The sequence below is a fragment of the Leucopleurus acutus genome, assembly GCF_964270905.1.
Source record: "Leucopleurus acutus genome assembly, chromosome: 16".
Lineage (NCBI taxonomy): Eukaryota > Metazoa > Chordata > Mammalia > Artiodactyla > Delphinidae > Leucopleurus > Leucopleurus acutus.
The window spans coordinates 72,418,877-72,444,855 of NC_139158.1; the positions used below are offsets into that span (position 1 = coordinate 72,418,877).

Sequence of the window (25,979 nt, forward strand, 5' to 3'; positions counted from 1 at the left end):
CCTGCGTCCCATGGGACAGTCAGCCCTCTGAGAGCAGGGACCGTGTCTATTTACTCACCGCTGTTTCCCCAGCACTATACGTAGGGCCTGGCCCATGCAGACATTCCAGTAAATCTGATCAAAGAATGGATGAGTGCTCCATAAGCAGTCTTTTTTTTAAATTATTGCAAAGTTCCAAAATGAACCAAAACTGAAAAAGCATAAATGAAAGTACAACAGACGTTTATGTAGAAAACATTAATGCAGTAGCTTCAACACAGGGTTCAACAGAATCAGTCAGTTCAGTTCAGATTAACGTCAGCATATTACAAGGAACTAAGAAGCCTCGAGGGGTCCCTGCCTGAGACGGAAGGACACTGACTTCCAGGAGGCCTTTCTCCCTGTCTCGCCTTCCGAAGTGGCAGCCACACCTTCTGGCTCTTGAAACAGCTCAGGCGCCTCCACGCAGGGGGTGGCAGCACAGAGCCACAGACAAAGCCGGCCAAGGGCCAGGTCCTGCATCCCCACCAAAGGAGGGCTCGGCCAAAAGGCACTGGGGCTTAGAACACAGAGCGCTGTGCCAAGGACCGGGCAGGGACAGCAGCGCTGGAGACCAGCTCAACAGGCTGCTTTGGGTGTAGGCGGGTCAGGGCTTCCCGGTGCCCCCCACGCCCCAGCCCAGGTTGCTCAGGTGGACCACGGTGAGGGTGCCTGGTGACGCTGGAAGGGCAACTCGCTCTGGAGCGTGCTGGGCAGAGACAGAGCCGAGGGCTTTGCCTATGAGGACCTGTCTGTGTGACCCACTCGCTGTCTGCAGCACAGGGAGTTCGGAACAGGGAGAGACCTTTCCAACAAAATGTCTTGTTTTTGACTACACTGAGCGTAATGTGAACAGGCAAGTCCTCTTGAGGGGTGGGAGGCCACCACATCTCTGAGGGGCAGAGGAGGGTGCTTCGGAGCTTGCCCTGGGGCATGCCGGGTCCCGGGAGCAGGCACGGAGGAAGGTGGTCAGGCAGAGGTGTCCTGCTGCCCCTCTGGGTTTTCAGTTTAAGCTCCGGTTAACCTCCTGCCGCAGCTTCTGTGCGGGACCGTTCCTGGGCTCAATCTGCAGGAGGTTGTTGATGTCCGCAAAGCTGGCTTTATAGTCCTGAGAGGAGAGAGAGGGTGTGGGGATGGAGCCCTGGCCCAGGGAGACCAGGCGGGGGTGGGGACCGCTGCTGAGCCCGCAGAGGGTTTCTGCACCCCAGGCTGGAGGCCTGCCTGGAGCACCCGGGCCCCTGGACCAGAAGGCACGTGGCAGGTACGCCTCACCTTAGCCGTGCTCTGGAGGTGCCAGCACAGGCACAACTGGCTGGAGCCCTGTTGGTGCCTCCGGCCAGAACCTCTTTACCTTGAGTGCCTTGTAGGCTTGAGCCCGTCTGTAAAACGCCTTCACGTTCTTTCCGTCCAGCCTGAGGGCTTCCGTGCAGTCCTTCACGGCCTCCTTGTACTGCTTCAGCACCAGATGGCAGAGCGCCCTGAGGGGAAAGAGCGGGCCACGCAGCGGTCTGAGGAGCGCCCTGCGGCTCCCCGAACGCACCGTGCTGGGTGCTTCCTACCTCCCTCAGTCCTCACAGCCACCCAGCCCCCTTCTGCAGAGGTGACGCGGCTCAGAGGGTTGAAGGGACGCGCCAAGCTTCCACCACTACAGAGGGGCAGACCTGGGACTCAACCCGGGCTCGAATGACCCGAGATCCTGACCCTGTTCGGTGCTATTGTTCTCTCCGCCTTACACTCCCACACTGTACTCTTTCAAGCTATAAAAGGCTTCCCGAAACGCTCCCCTTGATAAAAAATTATCTACCTCAAGAAAAAAAACAAATACACAGGCTCTAAGTAAATAGCAGGCATGCTGACATGTTAGGGGTGAAATGTAAAGATGTCTACAACTTACGCATCAAAGATGATAAAGTGGATCAATAGATGGCTATAGTGACAAAGCAAATATAACAATATTCTTTTTAACTGAAGCGTACTTGATTTTATAACAATGTTTATGAATTTAATTGGGAAGTATATGGGTGTTCAATACATAATTCATTCAACTTACATTTTGAAAATTTTCACATTCTGCATCAACTGGGCGGGGGGAAAGTATATATTTGTATCTCTCTCATTCAATTTTAGTCCTTTCCCCCAAAGATAATCACTAAAAACAAAACAGATATCCATTCCACCTCACTTTTTAATGGATACGTAGTATTCACTTGTATGTACCATAATTTATTTTATTAATTCCTTATCAGTAGACATTTTTCACTGTTTCCAGTTTATAAATAAACGATGCTACCATGAACATCCTTGCGCATAAATCTTAGACGCCTATGAGGAGGGACTGCTGCATCAAAAGGTACATACATTTACATTTTTGATTATTACCAAAATGCTCTCCAAAAACCAGCTGACCCTTGAGGAACACGGGTTTGAACCACGCAGGTCCACTTATATGCAGATTTTTTTCAGTAACAAATTCTACAGTATTACACCATCTGCATTTGGTGGACTCCATGGATGCAGCAGAACCGCAGATACGAGAGGATGACTGTAAAGTATGCTGAGATTTTTTGACTGCAAGGAGGGTCAGTGCCCCCAACAGCCGCCTTGTTCAAGGGTCAAGTGTACTTAAGAACAGTTACTAACAGAGACTATTTTCCTGCAACTGTACCAACCCTGGGTCTCAACCTTTAACTTCTGCCAATATGGAAGAAAATAGCATCTGTTTTAATGTAGTTGCTTTAAATATAGGTAAAGCTGAGTGTCTTTACATAAGATTTTTAAATCTTATGAAATAAAATTTATCCAACTTCTTTCATGACTTCTGTGGGTCCCCCTCCACCACCACCAAATACCTTCCCCACTGCAAGATAATTAACCCACACACTGTTCTAGAACTTAATGGTTTTACTTTTTACATTTGAAACTGTGATCCACTTAGAATTTATTTTAAAATAAGGAGTGAGGGTAGGGATTCGGGTTCCTTTTGAACTCTCTCCAGCCAACCCAACACGATTTATTGGATAATTCCTCTTTTTTTCCCACACTTTATCATATCTAAATTCTCTTATGCTGTTATTCTTTTCCTGACAAATTATGGAATTATTACCAAGAATGTAAAAAAATTCTAGTATTTTCACTGAGATTGCATGGAACTTATAAATCAACTTAGAAAAAGCTTCTCCTTGTAACAATTTAAAAGCAGGCACAAATTCTGTGGCATTCTTCCCATTGAAGAGGTCCTATGTTCTTTCCTCTTGAATGTAGGCAGGTTCTGTGACTGTTCTGACCAACGAGTACAGAGGAACGTATGAGTCCCCGTGGTCGGCTACAGAGGTCTGTAGCGTCAGCCTGTTCTCTGGGAACACCTGCTCTTGGAGCCTTTAGCTGCTATGCGAGAAGCCAACTACCCTGAGGCCACCATGCTGTGAGGACACTCAAGCCAGCATATGCGACAAGGCTGCCAGGAGAGGAGAAGAAAGGCTCCAGCTTGCTCTACCAGTTCCACTCCCCAGCCATTTCAGTCATCCCAGCCCTGGTGCCGGATATGCAGAAGTGTTTAGATGACTCCAGTCCCAGCTACCATCTTGTTGACCCTGAATGACAGACCCGGAGTAAGAACTGCCCTTTCCGAATTCCTGGCTCACGAATCATGAGCAAAATAAAACAGCTGTTGTCAGCCACTAAGTTTTAGAATAGTAGTCCCTGATCTGAATTTGAACATAGAAGAATTCTAAGGAAACTAAAGTGTTCTCTCAATGGACTCTGGTAATTTAAAGAGTTAGCCAAATTTCTGGGAAGTAGAGGAACCACAGTATAAGCATTAGGTACTATTTGGTGACTTCCTAATATAAATGTTGCAATGAAAATGATTACATATGAACTCCAAAGATTATATTCAAGATGTGAAAAACACATAACTTTGGCCTATAAAATAAACACCCTTGGCTTTTGGTAAACAGAATGATTTTGTATCCAATCAGAAGAGTTTTCATTATGAAGGAGACAAGACAAGTGAGTGAAAAGGAACTCAGGCTTTGGAGTATAAACACCTGACTTAAATCGCAGCTCCACCATGTATTAGTTGTTTAACTTTATGATCAATTCTAAAATTAAATGATCTGGGACCATGACCTAACCTGAAGGACTAACCTGAAGGACTGCTGTGAGTACTAAATGAGACTCTTCGGAGGTCCATTCAGGGCCTGGCAAAGTGTAGGTGCCAAGTACCTGACAGTGATATCCACTCAGGTATCAACTGTACAGACAGAACCGGAGCCTAAGGTGATGCACTGGTCCATACAGATGCATATGTGCGAAGTGGAGCATTAAAATGGCATCCAGGATGTGGTATATTCCGCCACAATGGATAGGAAACTGATCTGTATAAAGTTTTCAGTCTTCTAAATTAAATTTATACAATCAATGTAATTACATTCAGTCTTCTAAATTAAAGTTATACAATCAATGTAATTACAACCAAAAGCCCAACAAGATACAGTTTGGAATTTATCACAGTGAACCTAAGGTTTAGCTAGAAGATCAAAGCTGGGAAAATAGCCAGGGATACCCTGATTAAGAAGATTAAGGAAAAGACCAGCCCTACAAGATATATTGCAAAGCAACAGTAATTAACAGTGTGGCACAGACATATTTGCATGAAAACCAGTATTTAAATAAAATCAGTATTTAAATAAAACACTGTCCTGAATGTGGTAAAAATCCAGGAAAATGGGTTAATAGAGGTCTCCAGCAACATGAGGTAATAAGCAAGGCCAGAAAGCCCACAGAAAGAGGAGTTAGAAGATGATGCTGGACTTCCCTGGTGGCGCAGTGGTTAAGAATCTGCCTGTCAATGCAGGGGACACAGGTTCGAGCCCTGGTTCAGGAAGATCCCACATGCCGCGGAGCAACTAAGCCCGTGTGCCACAACTACTGAGCCCGCGTGCCACAACTACTGAAGCCCGTGTGCCTAGAGCCCATACTCTGCAACAAGAGAAGCCACCGCAATGAGAAGCCTGCGCACCGCAACGAAGAGTAGCTCCCGCTCGCCGAAACTAGAGAAAGCCCGCGCGCAGCAACAAAGACCCAACACAGCCAAAAATAAATAAATTAAAAAAAAAAAAAAAAAGATGCTGCTGCCCAAACATGAACAAAGGGGCTGCAGCCCTTTTTCCCGAGTTAGCCTGGCTGACTGAGGCACCTGTGTCCAATTGGCCAGTAAAACCACAGATCCAAAATGCCAAAATCCATGCTTTAAAACTAAAAGTTCCCTTTTCAACTCATTTGGCAGCAAAACCTGACCTGAACTTACATGAGGCTGCTTAGTCTTTCTTTACACCATTCCATGTGATCCTGGAATTTCCGTATGTTTCACTGCAGAAACACTTAACGATTAACTTCCGCGAGATGCCCAGACCCTGCTGGAGTGTTATGGGACTCAGCATATGCACTATGATACCTTCCTAAAATCGGAAACACATTTTATCCCAAGAGTTTTGGGTAAGGAATGGTGAGCCTATAGGAGACCCAAGATTTCTGAAATAAAGAGTAATGTTGGGAAGGAGAAACAGACTCACAAGATTTATTAACGACTTATAACAAATGTTTGGATCAGATCTGGTCCCTTGCTGAATGTTTCAAGCTTCTGACAGTAAAACTAACAGATCTCACTGGAGCCAGGTTCCAATTCTGTCTCCGCCATTTACTGGCTGGGTGAGCTGAGGAAAAGCCCTTCCTGCTCTGAGCCTTGGTTTTCTCAACATTAAAACAAGATGAGCATCTACTACCAACACCTTTGAGGGCTACTGCTGAGCAGGGACTCCTACACAATAAAGAGACAGTACCCTGGCTCCCAGGCTCTCACTGTTGGTGGAAAGAATCACCGACCACTGGCAGCAGCTCAGGGCGCAGGCCCTTCTATAGCGCCGCAAGTCCAACCCCTCAGGCTAGACTGGACCCTTCTCTCTTGCTCAGGCCAGGCAATAGTTAATCCATACCCTGGGTTCTGCCCTGGTCCTCGCAGACAGGCAGTGCCGAAACTTCTAACCAGAGGGTCTTGGAGAAGCCCACGGGGTGAGAGTCGGGGAAGGTGCAGAGGCTTTGATACTTGTGTTGGGGGTGTGTCTGCATAGCAAGCCCATAGCTTTTACTCACATCCTATGTTTTCCTGGTTAATGAAAATTTGGGGGGTGGGGGGGCGAACAAAGCCCAGGCTCCCCTTGGGCACCCCTCAGTTTCTACCCTTTAAGAGAGTGAGTGCCACTGGCAACGCCTATCCCACCATGACCAGAGTGTGAATGCATGTTTTGAGCTGTAACACACAGGCATACCTCGTTTTACTGTGCTTCACAGATATTTTGCAGATATCAAAACTGAAGATTTGTGGCAACCCTGCATCGAGCAAGTCTACTGGCACCATTTTTCCAGCAGCATTTGTTCACTCATGTTGATAATTCTCACAATATTTCAAACTTTCTCATTACGATTATACTCGGTACAGTGATCTGTGATCTGTGATGTTACTACTACGACTTGCTCGCATGATGACTGGCAATTTTTAGCAATAAAGTATTGTTAAATTAAGGTACGTACGTTGTTTTTTAGACATAATGCTATTGCACATTTAACGGACTATAGTATAATGTAAACGTAACTTTTAGATGCACAGGCAAACCCCAAAACTCGTGTGACTCGAGTTATTGCGATATTTGCTTTACTGTGGTGGTCTGGAACTGACCCTGCGATATCTCCGAGGTATGCCTGTACTGACTAAATGCTGGGATGCAGAGCCCATCACAGTCTAAGAGAAGACTACGGGAGAATGTTCAGTGTCCTGAAATCTTCCCAGGCCAGCCGTGTGGAAGGTACCTGTTGCTGTACGTGGCGGATTCCAAGTTACTAAACCAGAGGCTCTCATTGTACTTCTCAATCGCTTGCTTATGGTTCCCCTTCTTTACAAGCTCATTGCCTTCCTCCTTCAGAACTCTGGCTCTCTCCACATCCCCAGCAGAAGGCACTAGATACAAATTCAGAAGAGGAAAAAACCATGGAGCAGGTGCCCAGCTGAGCTCCAGGAGATCTCTTGGGCAGCGTCTCTTCTAAGCCGTCTACAACGCTCTCTCCCCAGAGCGTTCCTGCACTGTGTAAAGCATCCTGCCTGAGTAATGAGACCCCCGATCAATGGCTTCTGGGATGTTAAACAGTTTTTCCTTTGGAAGAGATTGGGATTCCTGATATAAACATACTTTTACACACACAATGATACACAATAAAAAGTAACCCAGGTTCTGGCCTCAGCACTGCCACTCAGTAGCTGGAAGTCCTGTGTGACCTACCTAATGCTTCTGGACCTCAATTTGCTCGCCAATACATTGGGGGCAATATCTACTCCACACAGGGCTACTGTTAGGATGAAATGTGAGAAAACAGGAGAAAGTGCAGAGCACCCTAAAAACTTAAAGTAGGAGAATAAGTGAGAAAGTATTTAAATAAACAAGCATCTGGTTAAAAGGGGTGAAGATCCTGCACTTCCAGAAAAGGGCAGAGGTATCTGCTACTCCTCAGTTGTTTTGGTCTGAGCCTGTGAGTGTTCTCCCCAACTCGACACCTGCAGCTGTGCCCCAGCCTTCGGGGTGGCGGGGTGGGGAGAGGGAGAAAGGGAGAAAAAGAGAGAACAAGGTGAAATGCCAGCTGCTCCACCTGGCCTTGGGGCCCTCCACTGCACCGCCCCAGTTAATTATTCCAGCCCCAGCTCCCATATAACCTGCTTTTTCAATTTTTAAAAACTATCTTTATAAAATACTCAATACTTATGACAAGGGTAAGGTTTTAGGAATAAAACTAATACCCTTGAACTCATCCCTCACCTTAAGAAACAGAACATTTACTAAGACCTTTGAAATCCCGTGAGCCTCTCCCACAATCAATCCACCCCAGGAGGAAACCATCGTCCCCAATTCTGTGCACACCAACCCCCCCGTTTTCTTGGTTAGTTTAACTATATATACAATCGTATTTATAAACTATTTATTGTTCATGTTGTTTTAGAACTTCACATAAAGGAATACCTAATTCTATGTATTCTTTTTCCCCTCAAAATTATATTCCTGAGATTCCTCTGTGTGGATGCATACACCTGTAACTCCTTCATTCATTCCCACTGCTGCAATGCAACTGATTTATCCGTTCTACTGTTTATGGACTCTTGGGTTATTTTGCTTTTCGCTCTTACCAAATTTTTTTAATTAAAAAAATATATTTATTTATTTTTGGCTGCGTTGGGTCTTCGTTGCTGCGCGCGGGCTTTCTCTAGTTGCGGCGAGCAGGGGCTACTCTTCGTTGCGGTGCGCGGGCTTCTCGTTGCGGTGGCTTCTCTTGTTGCAGAGCACAGGCTCCAGGCACGCAGGCTTCAGTAGCTGTGGAACGCGAGCTCAGTAGTTGTGGCTCACCGGCTCTAGAGCGCAGGCTCAGTAGTTGTGAGGCACGGGCTTAGTTGCTCCGCGGCATGTGGGATCTTCCCGGACCAGGGCTCGAACCCGTGTCCCCTGAATTGGCAGGAGGATCCTTAACCACTGCGCCACCAGGGAAGTCCCTCTTACCGAATTTCTGCTCTGAACGTCCTTGTACGTGTCTCCTTGTGCACACGTGCAAGAGTTTCTCTAGAAGCAGAGCCAGTGGGTTGCAATGCGCACACATCCTCAGCTTCACCTCGGCTCTGCAACGCACCCCACGCTGCCCCATGCTTGTCCCCGCTAGCCACCAGCGATGCCCCACCACTTCATTCGCTCACTCCTTCCACTGCCTCTGCCAAAAACCCCCTTCCCTTCGCGCCTGAAGAGCTCACCCTTTCAGGCCCAGCTCAACCTGTCACCTCCAGGAGCCTTTCCCCAGCTCTCCCAAGCACACTGATGGCAGTTCCCGATTTGAATTCCTCAAACATTAGAGACTCTAAAGCACCTGTTCTTCCTCCTGTATTTTATTACTTTTTAAAATTTATTGAGATACTATTTATCTACCATAAAATTCACCATTTTAAAGTGGACAAATCACTGATTTTAGTGTATTCCCAAAGTTATGCAACCATTACCACTACCTAATTCCAGAACGTTTTCATCACCTCCAAAAGAAACCCCATACCCATTAGCAGTCCCTCCCATTCCCCTGCCCCCATCCTCGGTAACCACCAATCTACTTTCCGTCTTTTAGGATTTGCTACTGTGGACATTTCATCTAAACGGAATCATACAATATGTGCTCTTTTGTGACTTCTTTCACTTCGCATAGTGTGTTCAAGGTTCATCTGTGTTGCACCATGTATCAGAATTTCCTTCCGTTTTATGGCCAAGTGATGTTGCACTGTATGGATATACCACATTTTGTTTATCCATTCATCATCTGAGGGACATTTGGGTTGTTTCCACTTTTGGGCTGCTATGAATAATGATGCTGTGAACATTTGTGAACAAGCTTTTATGTGAACGTGTGTTCGATTCTCTAGGAGTGGGACTGCCGTCGCGTAGCTCTTAAGTGTATGTTCGTTTTAATGCATCTCATGTGAAGCCCTTTACACACATAAAGCTTTCAGCCCCGGCTTGGGACTTGAGTGAGCAGATAGGAACCTATCTCACCAACAACACGTGGTGGGGTCCAAGTCAGCTGGAAAGCCCAGCCAGAGTCCCACTAGCAATTCTCTTTCCTCTCTCCCGTGCCCTGAGAGGCTCGATGGCTCCTTCAATTCAAGATGCTGTGTATTTGATAACAATTCAGAGGGCTGGGGTAGGGGAAGTGGTGGCAGGAAAGTTTCTTTTGACACTGATTGTAAGATACCTCCTGATTTTAAAAAGTTAACTTGTTTGGGGGAGGGGAGAGGGATTACTGCATTTTTAGACTTGGGGAGATTAGTCTTACATTTAAAGGTTACCCCCAGAGGCCAACCCAGCATTTTTATAGAGGAGGAAAAGGAGGGATGGCTCCACAGCTCAGACAACAGTGCAGGCCAACCCGTACTGCTGAGGCTGCAGAGAGAAGGGGTGTAGACACAGAAGTAGCAGGCAAGGCTGGGCGGTGGTCCCTCTACTGAGCATCTCTGATGTGGCCTCCGGGGGCAGCCCGTGGAGAGAAAGGTTACTCTGTGCTACGTCAGACACTAAGCAATAGGGATCTGTTCCTTAATTCTCCATACCATGGTGTCACAGGAAAGGCTGAGGAGCTCCAAGGGGCAGAGCCCAGAGAACTCTGGACTCCAAGCCCAACCCTGTTCCTTCCATAATGCCACGTATTACTTCACCTCCCTGGGCCTTGGTTTCCCGATCTGTGCAGTCAGGAGAGTGATCCCTTCCCTGCCTGAGTCACTCTGTCATTATCAGGACCAAACAAAATGAGTTAATAGGGAGGTGAGCATTCTTTAAAATGACGGACACGTGGGTGATGACGTATCACGGGCCTGGATTCATTTAAGCTCATTTATCTATTCATGCCACAGATATTAATAAGCACCTGGTTAGAGTTCAACCTCAACTACCTCTTAAAGTAACTACCACTACATTTTTATTACCTACTGTACACTTTGTTTATCTAAGTCACTCTAACCTCAGAAGAAGCTCCTTAGGCTTCCCTCCTAGTACTCATGCCTCCTACTCCCTGCCCAATACTCACGCCTTCCTGAAACCTGGGTCTTTACAGTGGTCTCCTTCTCGGGACTCTTTCGACGCATTAATGTTTTGGCCTTCCTCCTGTATTTTAAATTGCTCTGTTTATGCGTCTCAGTCTCTCACTGAGCCGAGAGCTTCCCGAGGGCCTCTCTGGGCCACACTGCTCAGCACAGGGCCTGGGACACACCTGGCTGTGACTCCAACAAAAGAATGAAGTAAATGGTAGGTGCACTGAAGGTGTCGAGTTCATTAGCGCCCCATGTTCTCGTTCTAGGGAGGGAATTCTCCCCACGGCCAGATAGGTTTCCTCCTGGGAAGGGGAACGACTCCTGCCCTCCTGTACACCTGACGCAAGGCTCCAGCCCCGCCTCCTCTGCACCTCCCATCCTCAATACCTCACTTGCTGGGCTGGGAGGACTCCCCTGGAGCATTTTAAGAGTTTCCAGTTGCCCCTGCCTGGAGAAGGGCCTCTTGTTTTTATAGAGCTGAGGTGGACAGTCTCCTGTTTGGGGCTACCTGGCTTTGATCTCCCGTCTCTTACTCATCCTCCTCCAGGGACTCATACAGTGTGTGCGTTCCTCTAGCAATGGAGGTGGAGCAGATGGCATAGAGCTGAGCTCATCACAAAATCTCAAGCCCTGGTCACAGTGACTAGTGTAGGGAATGGCCTGTGACCACATAAGGCCAAAATGAATTAAGAAAAGAGGAGCTAGGGCTTTGGGGGAAAGAAACCCTCTCTTAGGTAGCTATCAGAAAAAGAACTCTTTCCCTCTGGGTCATGAGGCATGGCACATGGATGCGAGTCAGTGAACTGCTACAGCTGTTGTACTACTTTGGAGGGAAGACTGCCTGCAGACAAAGACGATACACATTAGAGAAGAGCGCAGACGGAAGTGCAGAGAAATGGAGCCAGAGTCTGATGATGTAGTGAGCTGCTGGAGCAAGCCATGCCTGAACCTGAACTCCAGGCCTTTTAGTTATATGGGCCAATAAATTCTCTTTATTATTTTTACCACATGAAGTTTTTCTGTTCTTTCAACCAAAAACATCCTACATGATACATCCAAATGCTGCCGGAGGAATGAGAAGGGAACTAACACCGTATACCTGTGTGCCAGGCTGGGAGCTCAACGAGCCTCATATCACCTAATCCCTACACCTGTGGGGTAGGCTTTCTCATCGCCCACTATAGAGCTGAGGAGACAATCTCTAGGAGGTTAAGGCCTTTTTGTTTTTTACTTTGTTTATAGGATTTTTAAAAGAACTCATCTTACACGAGGCCAATTTTTACAGGATTACTCTAAAGAAAGTGGCTCTGGGGAGACTGGACTCTCTCCGGGCAGGAAGTCACAGCTTACCTCTGCTCTTCGTAGCTGTGGTTTCTTTGGATTTGCTTTTAGCTGTCTCTTTGCAGTCTCCCGAAGGCATACACTCCCACCTCTTCTGAGCGGAAACAGGCACCAAGGGGATAGAGGGCAGCTTCTGGCGCCACTCGGGCCCAAAGGAGTCCATAAGAGCTCTGGTCATTCTGGAAAGGCAGGCAGGATCACAGAGAGGTTTCCAGCTGGGTCAGGAAGATATTCCTCCTCTCGTAAGCCCAAAGGAGGTATACGAGAGCCAGTTATCATCTGCCCCTGGTTTGAACCATCTCTTTGCACCCTTCTGACTCGCAGCAGGAAAGGAACAGGAGCCTGCCACCATATACGTCTTCTCAGGTCTGCCACCACGACACCCCCTCCCTGCCTGGCCCTCGCTTGTCACACTATGTTAACTTCAAAGGGATGATCTGGTGCTTGCTAAGGTAATTAAACCTGACCCCCAAGGGACCATGCATGCCCCAAGAACCACATGTTTTATATTTTCTTAATGAATCTATTACAAGGCCATGCAAAAACCTGACATTTGATTAACGCTCAGAGATTTTTTTAAAAATGCAAATCTTACGTCATTCAAATTTTAAAATCTTTCAGTGGTTCCCATTTCACTAGGCTGGCAGGGCCTGAGGCCTGGTGCCCTCCCACCCCTCCGTTTTTATCGTGTGCCACACTGCCTCTCGATCCTCACGCTCAAGCCTTTGCATGTGCTCTCCCCTCCCCCCAGAAGAATCTCCTCCACTTCCCATTCCCCACTCCCACCTTCTAGGCTCAGGGACCATGCTGGTTTTGTTAACTGATCTCCAGCACCTGGCACATTACCTGGCACCCACGAGGGCCCATTAAGTAGGTGCTGAGTGAGTACATGAAGCTGACTGTAACTTCTGCTCCTACAACAGTGTTCCTGTGTTACTAGAATGAAGAGCTCACAGACTGGTATCACTAAATACTCAGGGGCTCTAAGCCCCCAAAGCTGTTGTTCTGATCGGCCCAGCTGCTTCAAAACTCTACCCTCCTCCACCGTTCTCCCTAACCCTCCACCTTGGACTTCCTCACACCCTAAACACAAACCTACCTGCACGGGCACACAACAATTCCTATTTCTCTCCCATCAAAACAGAAGAGCCGACAGGGCCAATCCCTCCACCTCGGCTCGGGAGCCATCTTTCCCTGCCTCTCCTGGGCCGCACTCGGCCGGCACTGCCCTCTCCCGCACCTGCATTCTTTCTCTCTACCGACCCCAACGCTCAGCAGCTAGCTCCCTCCTCCCGGACGGACCCCTGACACGGCAGCTACACTGCTCTGCCCCTTCCCAGCCAGGCTCCTTAGGCCCACTGCCATTTGGCTTCGGATCCCATTGAACTGCTTCCATCAGAATCACCAGTGACTTCATTCCTAAACCCCGAGTCTACGTAAGCTCATCGAAACACCTGATCTGAATGACGTCTTCATTCCCCTGAAACGCTCCTGCCTCCGTGATGCTAAATGCTCCAGTGTCCTCCTCCCGCTCCCGCTGCTGTTCCTCTGTACGTCCCTCAAATGCTGGATTCCTCAAGCTCCTTCCTCTTCCCCCCACACACTTGCTGTGGTGCTCTGTTTTTTCCCCACAACCTCAAGCGGCCCCTATGCTGATGACCTTCGGATCTCTATGTTCAGCCCGTATTTTTCCCCCTTTGCTCTGAATGCATGTAAATGCCCAGCCGGCTTCTTGCTTCTCTGGTCTCCGCCCCACAGTCACCTCCCACTCAGGGTGTCAACCACCTGGACGCCTCCTCTCTTCTTCCCTTCCCCCCACCCTCCAACCGCCAACACTTGTTGAAATACCACCTGAGTGTCCCCTGAATTGGTCCCACTGTTCTCTATCCACCATCTCTCCTGGATTACTGCCCGCCCCATTCCTATTCTGTTCTCCTTCATGGTCGACACAGCGGGCAGCCACTCAGCTTTTCTCTCAAATCTGCTCATGCTGCCCCCCCCGCTAAAGACCCTTTCACGATGCCTCACTGTGTCTGGATTAAATCCAAGCCCCTGGACACAAGGCCCTGTGTGATCCGGCCTCACCATCTTTCCTGAACCGAGCCGCTCGCGTGCAGCACCATGAGCGGTGGACTTCTCGCAATCCGTCTAAGGCCTCCTACTCACCCACCTGGCACGCGCGGCCCGTGCTCCTTGCGGGCCCTGGCCCAGAGCACTACTCATCTCTCTGTCTCAGCTCACCTTCTCTGGACAGCCCTCTCTGGACTCCCCCGGCTGTTAGGCGCCTTCTACCACAGCACTCATCACACTGCAGGTTTGCCTATGACTGACTGCCATCCTCCTGGAGACCAGGAGCTCTACTAGGGCAGGAAGAGGTATGTCTCAGTCATCGGCCCAGGCCCTAGTGCAAAGTCTGGTACATAAGTGGCAGATTTTGTTGAATGATAGAGACTAAAAGGAAGCAGAGAGAAAACAAGTCAAGCCAGAAAGGACGCACTAAACAGATACCATGGAGTCCTGCTCAGGGTTTCTGTTAGTGTGGTGTCTGGCTTTCTAACAGCCCATGCAAAGAGGGGAAACATGACCAGCTACCCAAATGAGGGCATCTGCTCAGAAGACCAGAAAGACATTTCACCTGACGGGCCTTGCGAAGGGGTCACAGTACAATATACTGAACCATATCCACAAACAACAGCCCTACAGCCTGGGGTGACAGCTGCTTGTTCTGTGTCTTACTTTCCCCACTCTAGTTAGCTCTTTGGAGCAAGTGGGGTCTATCTCTTTTTTATATTGGTATTCCCCACTGAACCCGGCTTAAACAGAGCTCAATTAAGTACGACTGTGTGAACGCATTTGAGCATCTAGGCAAAAAAAAACCACACAAAAAACCCCAAGACCCCCACAACTCAGTAATTCTGACCCCTTAAAAACCTGCTAAAATACAACAGCAGACTGTCCTTCCACACTTTCTGCACATGCTCATTAGGAGTTTCTAAGGCTAGCCCAAAGGGATCCTCCCAGAAGACGACCAAAGCAATGGTTCCAAGCTAATCAGGGAGGACAGGACATCTCAGAGAGACCGACCACAGTGGCTCAGGCTCACCTGCTGCTGCCTTCCAAGGCTGACGTCACACTGTCATCAATCTGCAGCACGGTCAGGTAGTCCATGTAGGCCAGGGTGTACTTCTCCAGAGCCTCGTAGGCTGACGCTCGCCGCAGCAGGGGCTTCATGCCAAAGGGAACCAAGGCCAGCGCTCTAGGACAGGAGGCAGAAGTGTCATCGGGCTGCTGAGTCACCAGGGCTCCCCGCCGCAGTTCCTTCCAGATAGGGCATCTGCAGCACTCAGTACACGGGAGGTCATTTCTGACAAGACAATGCTAGATGGTGAAGTCTTAGAAGAGGGACTTTTCAACTTAGACTGAAGTGGAGTAGGGAAAGAGGGCAGAGAACCACTACTGTTGTGAAATGTGTGCGCGTGTGCATCGATTTTCATAGCTGCAATCCCCCGAAATCAAGAATAAGTGTCTTGTAGCTTTCATGCTTCTATGTTTCTATAGAGCGTGGCCAAGTGGGAATAACAAACAGGCTTTGGAGTCAGATGGGGCAGTGTCTGAATTCCACCTCGGCCACTAACCACGTGGCCCCAGGCGAATCACTCTACAGCCTCAATCCTCCACAACCCAGTTCTAGCCTGGGAAGGATGGCTGACTTACCCCACAGAGTGCTTATGAGCGCTCCACGAAGGAAACCTAGCACAGGGCCTGGGAAAACCAACTGAGCACAGGCTCCACGAGCATGCTCACCCTTCTCCTCCTCTCCCACCTATCACCAGGGCATGAATCTAAGGCAATGTCATAGGATATCAGAGCTGAGAACACATTAAGGTACATGTGCTAGCTTAGCGATGACCATGAAGGCAATCTCAGATTGGCTTGAAGAAGAAAGTATGAAAAACTGTTTAACGTCCTCTACACCTGGTCATTGCTTACTTCTTTCGAGGCTATCTATTAAGCTCCATCCCTCTTTCTTTCCCTCCCTCCCTCCCTCTCTCACCCACATCCACCCCAGAAAAAAACCTGAGCAAGCCAGTCACTAGTCTGCAACTCTACCTCATTCCCAGGTCCCAGATCTCACAAAGCCTTAATGGCCTACCTCTAACTGCCCACCCTACTCCTTTCAGCAGCAGAGCTGAGGCTCCAAAGACACAAGTCAGGGGCCACAAGGACCAAAGACAGCTTCCTATTCTCAGTGACCTGCTGACACTCAGTGACAGTTCCTAATATCTGTCGCAGAGGTAACTTGGTGGGACCAGAGAAGCCCAGCCTCCCCTCCCGAGCCCCCAGCACCCCAAAGTCAGCCCTGCCCGCTCACGAAGTGCAGTCCTTGATGCAGTCTATGCAGTTCCCGTCCTTCAAGTGGCATGCTGCTCGGTTGGAGTAGAGAACACTTTCTTTTTCTGGGTCTGAAGAACCTGCCCAAGTGGAAGCAGAAAGTGCACTATTAACAGGCTGGGAAATGGATGCCTCAGGATATCAGGAGTGCATCCACACCCTGAGCTCTCTGGGGTTTAGTAAAGGGCAGCAGAGATGACTGTAACCCCATCAGGCTTGGTGGTCTGATGGGCTGGCAAGTCTGGCAAGGGAGTGAGAACACCCAGCTTCCTGCCATTCACAGGGCATCAAGCATCTGCTCATTCACTCAGCTCAGCACTGAACGTGGTACCAGGCCAAAGATCAAAATGAAACAGCTCAAAGAAATCCACGCTGTAACTACCTGGGGTGTGTGTGTGTGTGTGTGTGTGTGTGTGTGTGTAAACCCACGTTGTAACTACCTGGGGTGTGTGTGTGTGTGTGTGTCTGTGTGTGTGTGTGTGTGTGTAAATCCATGCTGTAACTACCTGGTGTGTGTGTGTGTGTGTGTGTGTGTGTAAATCCATGCTGTAACTACCTGGTGTGTGTGTGTGTGTGTGTGTGTGTAAATCCATGTTGTAACTACCTGGTGTGTGTGTGTGTGTGTGTGTAAATCCATGTTGTAACTACCTGGGGTGTGTGTGTGTGTGTTAATTTTAGTACAAGAAGCGTGTAAATCCAATAAAGAAGAAAGAGATGAAAATGTCATAAATGCTATGATAAATCGATCGAACAAGTGTTATGGGGACACAAAAAACTAATTCTACCTTCGCAGAGAGGACTTTGCCAAGTCCTCTGGGTCTGGCAGGACTACAGAGAACTTAATCAGCAGAAGGGCTCAAGCTATGCCATGGGGAAGAAATCATTACTGCCTTTCCCTAAAGGCAGTCCTTATCCTTAGGAATCTCAGAAAGCTCAAGTCCTTTACTGTGGCCACAAGGATTTTCATTTTTAAAAATAATTTTTCAACCACTTCATACCCACTAGCATGAGCCATAATGAAAACAAAAAGTGGAAACTGTCAAGTGTTGACCCAGTGATTCCGATCCCAGGCATATACCCAGAACAGAAAACAAGCTCTCCTTTGAAAATTGTGAGACATATGGAAACCAGTATAACAGACAGTTGATATTCATCACTAAACTCAGCATACAATCTATTTGTTTCCACCTTTTTGTTTTTGATATGACTAAAGCTCCACTCATCCCCACCCTTTTCCCTTTGCCCGCTTCCCAGTCCCCCAGAGGTTGGCATAATCCTGAACTTGGTATGTCACATTCTCATGTATGTCTATCTTTATTACATAGGTATTCACAGGCAAGACACAGTATCACTTTCTTTCTTTGTTTTTGGCCATGCCGCACGGCACATGGGATCTTAGTTCCCCGACCAGGGCTCAAACCCTCACCCAGTGCAGTGGAAGCGCAGAGTCTTAACCACTGGACCGCCAGCGAAGTCCACTTCCTTTTAAAGCTTTCCCTAAGTGGCATAACCACTGGACCACCAGGGAAGTCCCTGTCCTTTTAAAGCTCTTCCTAAGTGGCATCATATTGCCTCTCCTGCAGCTTGCCTTTTTCACTAAGTATCATGTTACCATACTGATGCATGATCTCTTTCATTCAATACCAAATATAATAAAATTATCTTCTTTTTTCTCTTATTTTTGCCAGGCCCCGAGTGAGATAGCAAAGTACAGAGATAAGTAAAATACATCCTTGCCCTTAAGAAGCAAGCACAAGTATTCAAAACTTGCAATCCATCTCAAGTTACCAGAGCACGGTTGCTCAGAAAACAGCAGTGGTGTGGTGGAAAGGGCATCAGAACCTACAATCCAGCCTGCGATCCTGCACAAGTCATTCAATCCCCCTGATCACATGTGCTCACCTATCGGATGAAGGTATCATTTCACAGACTTGCTGGAAGGGTTTGTTGTATTAGGTTGCTCCCTGCTCTCCTTTCAAGATCAGGGAAACTGATCAGGGAAATCAAGGGACTTGCCCATAAATTACCTAGAAAATCAGTAGTAGGATCAGAACCAAATTCTGGTCCCCTGCTGAATCCAGACATCAGGCCACCTCTTTTTGGGGCCCAGAATAAATCCATACAAAAAGACAAGTTTTTCCAGGCCAGCTGGGGTAGGATGAAAGAAGAAGGCAGAAATATCAATACCTCACATTCCTCAACAACTTTATTAAGTTGAGATGAAGAGCTGGGCCTACAGAGAAGTGTTCTAGAAAAAAAGACAGGGCAGTGGGGCAAAAGAGTGGATTGAAACTGCAAAAATTCAAACAAAAAAGACTGAAACTTAGAGAGGATTTAGAAAAAAGTCTAGCAAAATGATTAAAAACTTGGACTTGGGAATCGGAGAGACCCACATTCAAATTCTGCCTCTGTCATGTCTTCACTGTGTCAGCCCAGAAGAGGCAATTTAACTCTTCTGGATCCCTCATCTATAAAGCGTCTTACCCATAAGTTAGTATGAAGATAAAAAGGGGTAATGTCGGGCTTCCCTGGTGGCGTAGTGGTTGAGAGTTCACCTGCTGATGCAGGGGATGCGGGTTCGTGCCCCGGTCCGGGAGGATCCCACGTGCCGCGGAGCGCCTGGGCCCATGAGCCATGGCCGCTGAGCCTGCGCGTCCGGAGCCTGTGCTCCGCAACCAGAGAGGCCACAACGGTGAGAGGCCCGCGTACCGCAAAAAAAAAAAAAAAAAAAAAAGGGGGTATTGTCTATAATGTCTAGCAGGTACTCAACAAATGCTAGCCAAGGAAATGAGAAAGAGGAGGAAGGCAAAGGGAAAGAGGTACCAACGAGGGGCTGAAAGGGGTTCCAATGAGGCTCTGGGATAAGACATTCTGGAGAGGCTTTGGGCAAAAGGCCGTTGTTGGCTGAAATGAGCCGGAGGCTGGGAGAACTGGTAACAAAAGGTTACTCCTCTGTTGAAAATCCTCCAGTAGCTTCCCATCAGGGAATAAAACCCAAACTCCTTATCATGAACTGCTATGTAAAATGCCTACACAATAAGGTTCTTCCTCTGTAACTGACCAAGTCTTACTACTTCCTCCACTGGCTCCCTGTGCTTTGGCTCCTGGAACACACGCGCTGATTCTGTCTGGGGCCTTTGAAATTACGGTTCCTTCAACCTGGAATGCTCGGCACCCAAGACTTTGTGCAGTTGGCTTCTTCTCACCATTCAGATATCACCCCAAATGTCTTCTGCAAAGAAGTTGTCTTTGACCTCCCATTCTTCATAAAGGAGCTCCCCAGTCAAACCTATCACAGCATCACATCTGTCTTCTTCAACAGCCCTGATCATTATTGCACAGTTGTTGTTTGCTATTTACTAGCTTAAGATCACACCTGTGGCTCCCTCACCAACAAGGATGTATGACCCTTGAGAGGAAGGACCTTCTCCATCTTATTATACACTCATTACATACAGGTGCTGAACAAATGTTAATTTAAGTAAAGTCTGACCCGTTGAGGAGAATGAGAGTTGCCTCAGGGATCAGAATGAGGTCTAAATATCAGAATGGGGTCCAATAGGACAATTAAAAAGCAGGCAGCTCACACACCTATCAGGATGGCCACTATCGAAAGAACAGAAAGTAAAATGTGTTGGTAAGGATGCTGAGAACTTGGAATCATTGTGCCCTGCTGGTGGGAATGTAAAATGGTACAGCTATTATGGAAAACAGTATGGAGGTTCCCTGCCCCCTCAGATTAAAAATACAATTACTATCTGATCCAGCAATCCCACTTCTGGGTATGTATGCAAAAGAATTCAAAGCAGGGCCTCAGAGATATCTGCACATTCATGTTCATCATAGCCAAGAGGTGGAAGCAATTCAAACGTCCATTAACAGATGAATGGATAAAGACAATGTGGTATATCCACACAATGGAATATTATGCAGCCATAAAAAAGAACGAAAGCCTGTCACATGCTACAACATAGATTATAATGTCATAGAGATTATTCAGTCACAAAAGACAAATACTGTATTATTCCACTCGTTTGAAGTACCTAAAGTAGTCAAAATCATTGACATGGAAAGCAGAAAGGTGGATACCAAGGGCTGGGGGGAGAGGGGGAATTAGTGTTTAGTGGGTACAGAGTTTCAGTGTTGCAAGAGGAAAAAGTTCCAGAGATTTGTTGCACAACGACGTGAATATACTTAACTCTACTGAACTCTACACTTACAGATGGTTAAGATGGTAAATTTAATGTTTTTTTAACCACTGTAAAAAATGTTAAAACATCTATTAATATGGAAATATGTTCCTGTTATGTCATTAAGTAAAAAAGAACCAGGAGGTCTTCCCTGGTGGGGCAGTGGTTAAGAATCCGCCTGCCAATGCAGGAAACACGGGTTCGAGCCCTGGGCCGGGAATATCCCACATGCCGCAGAGCTACTAAACTTGTGTGCCACAACTACTGAGCCTGCAAGCCACAACTATTGAAGCCCGCGCTCCGCGACAACAGAAGCCACCGCAATGAGAAGCCCGGGCACCACAACCAAGAGCAGCCCCCGCTCGCTGCAACTAGAGAAAAGCCGGCACGCGGCAACACAGCCAAAACTAAATAAATAAATTTAAAAAAAAATCCAACAACACACAGACACAAAGAACCAGTAATAAAACCATGTTACAGGGCTTCCCTGGTGGCGCAGTGGTTGAGAGTCCGCCTGCCGATGCAGGGGACACGGGTTCGTGCCCCGGTCTGGGAAGATCCCACATGCCGCGGAGCGGCTGGGCCCGTGAGCCATGGCCGCTGAGCCTGCGCGTCCGGAGCCTGTGCTCCGCAACGGGAGAGACCACAACAGTGAGAGGCCCGCGACCCGGGGGGGGGGGGGGGGGGAAAAAAAAAAACCATGTTACAATAATAATAATAATAAAAGTGGAAAGAAAGGCTAAGGAAGTTTCTCGTAGGATGCCCAAGCTGGGGGAAGGGGGAGGAATGGGCGGGGGATGGGAGGGCCTGGTTGGCCAGTCGGCCTCGGGGTAAGGAAGCCCTAGGCCGACAGAGCCAGAGCGACGTCTGGGTAGCTGGGGCCGGGGGAGACAAGAGGGAGAAGGAAGCCTGGCGGCGAAATGGGGGGCCGGGGTCGCACCTTGCGCCTGCAGCATCCGTAGCGCGCGGCTGTAGAGTGTGGCGGCCTCGGCGAACTGGCCATTGCGGAAGCTCAGGTTGCCGGCGGCGCGGAGCTCCTCCACAGAGTCTGGAAGTTTGGGGGCCATCCTGGCGCCGGACCGGTACTGGGGGGTGGGCCCCGATTCCCGGCGCCGAGGCGTGCCCAACCGCGTCTGGGCGGAAGCACCGGCTGCGACTATTTGGGTGCAACGGCTACACTGGCGCGGAGAGGGCGGGACGGAGCGGGGCACGGGCGGGGCCTGCGCGGGGCCTGCGCGAACCCGAGGCTCCTAGTGCCCATCCCTCTGCGCATGCTCAGTTCTGACCTAGCGCGGAGCTGCACTGGGGTCCCCGGAGATGCGCTGGACGTTTTGGCTTGCTAGAACCCTAAGGATGAAACCGTGAACAGGTCCCTACTTGCCTGGTGTTTACATTCTAGGGGGGCCTGACTTGTAGTTACCTCATGAGCAAATGAAGGCGATAATCTCATAATGTGTTTAGTGCTGTAAGGAAAGAAAACAGTAATACCATAGAAGGTGACCACTTGGAGACTTTTTAAGTAAGGGGGGTGGGGAAGGCGTCTCCGAGAGACTAATAATTGAGCCGAGACCTGAGACTATTTAGGAAATGCTGTTTCAGCCAAAGGGTTAGCAAGTGCAAAGGCACTTAGGCTGGAAACTGGCACCTAGTTATCTATAGAAACTGATTTTATAAATGAATGCAATGATTGATGTAAATCTTTCGCTGACGGAAACTATCTTATCTTCAGACTCATTTGACTTCACTCTATGCCCCACTTACAGCTCCAATTTTTTTTAAGCTGCTTGTTGCTACCTGTGCATATTAAGCTGTTTCTTTTGCTTCTTAACCTTTGCTTATGCTCTCCTCTTCCTGGAATTCTTTTCCACTTTTTTCTCTTCCGTAATCCTGACTCAACCACTAATCAACTCAGACATCATCTCCTCCATAATCTCCCTCCTCTGCTCGTATTGCTCCCGGATTTTACTCCTAATTTAGCTCTGATTCTGTGATTGTCAGTGTCGATGAAAATGAATCAATAGTCAATCTGTGAAAGAAGTGGAAAATTTTATTTGAGCCAAGTTTGAGGCTCAAACCTGGGAACAGCACCTCAGCTCTGAGAACTGTCCCCCCATTAGAAGTCAAGGCACAGTTATATAAGTTTTTTGAGACAGAGGGCAAGTGTCATTGTGACCCCCTACAAGATCAAGAAGGAATGTTATCTTTTAAGAAGTTGTCTTTATGCCAGGAGAATGTTGCTGTTTATGGTGGAGCAGGTATTTCTGCTGATGGGGAGGTTTGGTTGATGCATAATGCAGATACACAATGCTCAGTAGCGGGGAGAGAGGAGGCCAAAGGGCAGAGAAAAATTTTTATGTTCAAATTTTTGTCTTGCCATAAAATATGAATTTTATTTCACATCAGTTTACAGTTTTTCTCAGACTGTGAGGTCTTTAAAGGCAGGAAGTAGGTCTTCTTTATTTTTCTCTCCCCAGACCTAATAGGATCTGGCACCCAACATGCACTTATAAAGGTTTGTTGACAAAAACCTGGTCTCTGCCATCAGGTATTTAGTTATACAATTGACCCCTGGACAAGGAAGGAGTTAGGGACAACCAACTCCTGCACAATTGAAAATCCGTGTGTAACTTCACTTGGCCCTCCTTGTCCAAGGTTCTGCAGCCTTGGATTCAACCAACCTTGTGTTGTGTAATACTGGAGTATGTATATATATATATATATATTTGGCTGCATTGGGTCTCCATTGCTGCACGCAGGCTTTCTCTAGTGGTGGCGAGTGGGGGCTACTCTTCGTTGTGGTGCACGGGCTTCTCATTGTGGTGGCTTCTCTTGTTGTGGAGCATGGGCTCTAGGCGCGTGGGCTTCAGTAGTTGTGGCTCACAGGCTTCAGTAGTTGTGGCTCGCGGGCTCTAGAGCACAGGCTCAGTAGTTGTGGTGCATGGGCTTAGTTGCTCTGTGGCATGTGGGATCTTCCCAGACCAGGGCTCGAACCCATGTCCCCTGCGTTGGGAGGTGGATTCTTAACCACTGCACCACCAGGGAAGCCCTGTGGTACATATATATTTTAAAAAATCCGCATGGACCCATGCAGCTCAAACCCATGTTATTCAAGGGTCAACTGTAATTATTTGTGTAAACTCATAACCCAACCAGACCTTAAACATTCTGAGGGTAGGGTGGCTGTTGCATCCGAATCCCCTTGCAGTCTGAATTTTGCCTGAGATTCTCCTGGCCCTGAAAATGGATCAAGATTTCTGTAAACCAATCACAATAATCTCATTCTTTTGCCAGTGATTGGGCAAGGGGTGAGCATGTGACCCTGATCTAGCCGAGGAGATAGGAGGATGTGTGCTGGGTGCTTATGGGAAATTTTTCCTTCCCTGATAAGATAGAGACACAGGACGTCAAAACAGCCTTTTTTGCTCTTTTTCTGTTGGGTTAAGGACATGGTACCAGGAGGTGTGGCAGCCATTTTGCAATTGTGAGTCAATAAGCCCAAGTATGAAAAGCCAACATGCTGAATCAGGCCAGAGAGGAAAGATGAAATCGATGTGCTTGTGCCCCTGAACCAACCCTACAACTGCTGACTTCTGGACTTCTTAGTTATAAACAAGATATGCTGTAAGGTCAGGCCACTCAAGATGGCTGTTCTCTTGCTCTCTGTACATCCCCTGGCGGACCAGGGCCTGCTGCACCTATACCCTACTCACATGACTGACCTTCCTCCGTACTTGTCCTAGGCCCCAGCTAATCATGGCTTATCAAAGGGGTGGTGAGGGGCATGCCCCTCTGCTGGTTTCCCCAGTAACTAATGAGCCCACCTGACATCAATTCCCCTATAACTGGTAATCCCCCCCCCACCCCCCAGCAAAGACTGCCACTATGTCCTGCCTGCCGTGAACTGCACACGGGTGGGGTGTCACTCCAGGACCTTGCTTCAGGCATGTAAGCTCCCCCATCCATCAAACCATTGATGTCTCTGTTGCTGATTCCAGGTTCTTTCTTCGGTCTTGAAGCTGGGCAAGCACAGGCCTTGTAGGCCTGTGGGGTGCAGCCCAACAAATGCCACTGTGCCTTAAACCACCATTTAGATCGTTTCTTTCTTTTTCAGTTGCTTGAGGCTGAATATATTCTAAGTGGTATACCAGACAAGTACACCTGAGGCAAGTTGTATTTTCCCTAAATGGCTGAAACAGTATTTCCAGTTCTCCATGCTCCTCCAAAACCTTGCCACTCCCCTATCAAGAGATGGAATCATATGTCCACTCTCCTTGAAACTGGGTGGGTCTTTGGGGGCCCCTTCAACAGGGGAAATGACATTATGTACCTTCCAAAGCTATGCCATTGAAAGGCATTACAGCTTCCTCCTGGCTCTTTCCAGAAATATACATTAGAAGCCAGCCTTTATTCTGTGAGGAGGCTCAAGAAAAATGGAGTTGGACCCCCATCCCTGATCACCAAGTGGGCTTCCAGCCAACACTAACAGCAATTTGTCAGCCATGTGAGTGAGCCATTTTGGACAGGGATTCATCCAAATTCTGACTGCCGCTGACTGACACAATGGAGCAGAGGAATTATGAGTATAATTCTTACTTCATAGTGTCTTTTGAGGCTTAAGTGGTAGCTTAGAATTGTGCCTGGCACATAGTAGATTCTCAGTAAATGTTTTCCTCCTGTCAGGAGAATGGCTCCATTACTCCGCTTTTAACATATGGGGTCCCATACCTGGGTGACCCTGAAAGGTGGGTGATCAGGTGTTAGGTTTTGTAGATGGCATATCTTTGAGAAAAGCAGGACAATTAAAACCAGTGAGAGGCTGCTCTGGGTAACTTTCTCTGTGAGTAAATTAGGTGGAATCTTCCACTTTCTTAAACACTTGCTGATGGTGGTGGCAACTGAGGATTTATGAACTTCCACAGCTGTAACTGGATCTCTGAGTGGAGAGGAAGCTCTGTCTCTCATGCCCAACCAGAGGGTCCAAGTGGTTGTCCAGTTTGGTGGTGCAGGCTCTGGAATCAGATCCATCTGGATTTAAATCCCCAAACCTATACTTTTAGCTATGGGAGCTTCACCTCTCTGGCCTTATGAGAATAATATTACCTAACTTACAGTGTTTAAGAATATTAAATGAGTTAATAGTAGTAGAGTACCGCAAACGTGATAAGCAGTGTCAAATAATTAATAGATAAGATTGGAGATAACGTTACAGGCTTGATATAAGGATTAAATGAGATAATATATGAAAGCAAGTACATGGTAGGAGCTTAATAAACATTAGCTATTTTTATGTCCTCAAACTGACCGAAAGGTAAGGCTCTTAAAAGGATGCGGCAATTTGCAGGCTGATGCTATGTGACATCCAATGAGAGGTCATGCACGTTCCA

General features: G+C 47.8%; 1 protein-coding gene across 1 annotated transcript; it reads right to left on the reverse strand.

The window, feature by feature from the left end:
* Positions 1 to 406: 406 nt before the first annotated feature.
* TOMM34 (translocase of outer mitochondrial membrane 34) lies at positions 407 to 21,722 on the reverse strand. Its single transcript, XM_082856266.1, has 7 exons — positions 21,536 to 21,722; positions 16,386 to 16,485; positions 15,117 to 15,269; positions 12,023 to 12,192; positions 6,883 to 7,030; positions 1,370 to 1,496; positions 407 to 1,126 (listed from the first exon to the last, which is right to left on the reverse strand). Exons 1-7 carry the CDS (start codon positions 21,660 to 21,662, stop codon positions 1,022 to 1,024), a joined length of 930 nt encoding a protein of 309 aa, XP_082712392.1. The 5' UTR covers positions 21,663 to 21,722; the 3' UTR covers positions 407 to 1,021.
* Positions 21,723 to 25,979: the final 4,257 nt, after the last annotated feature.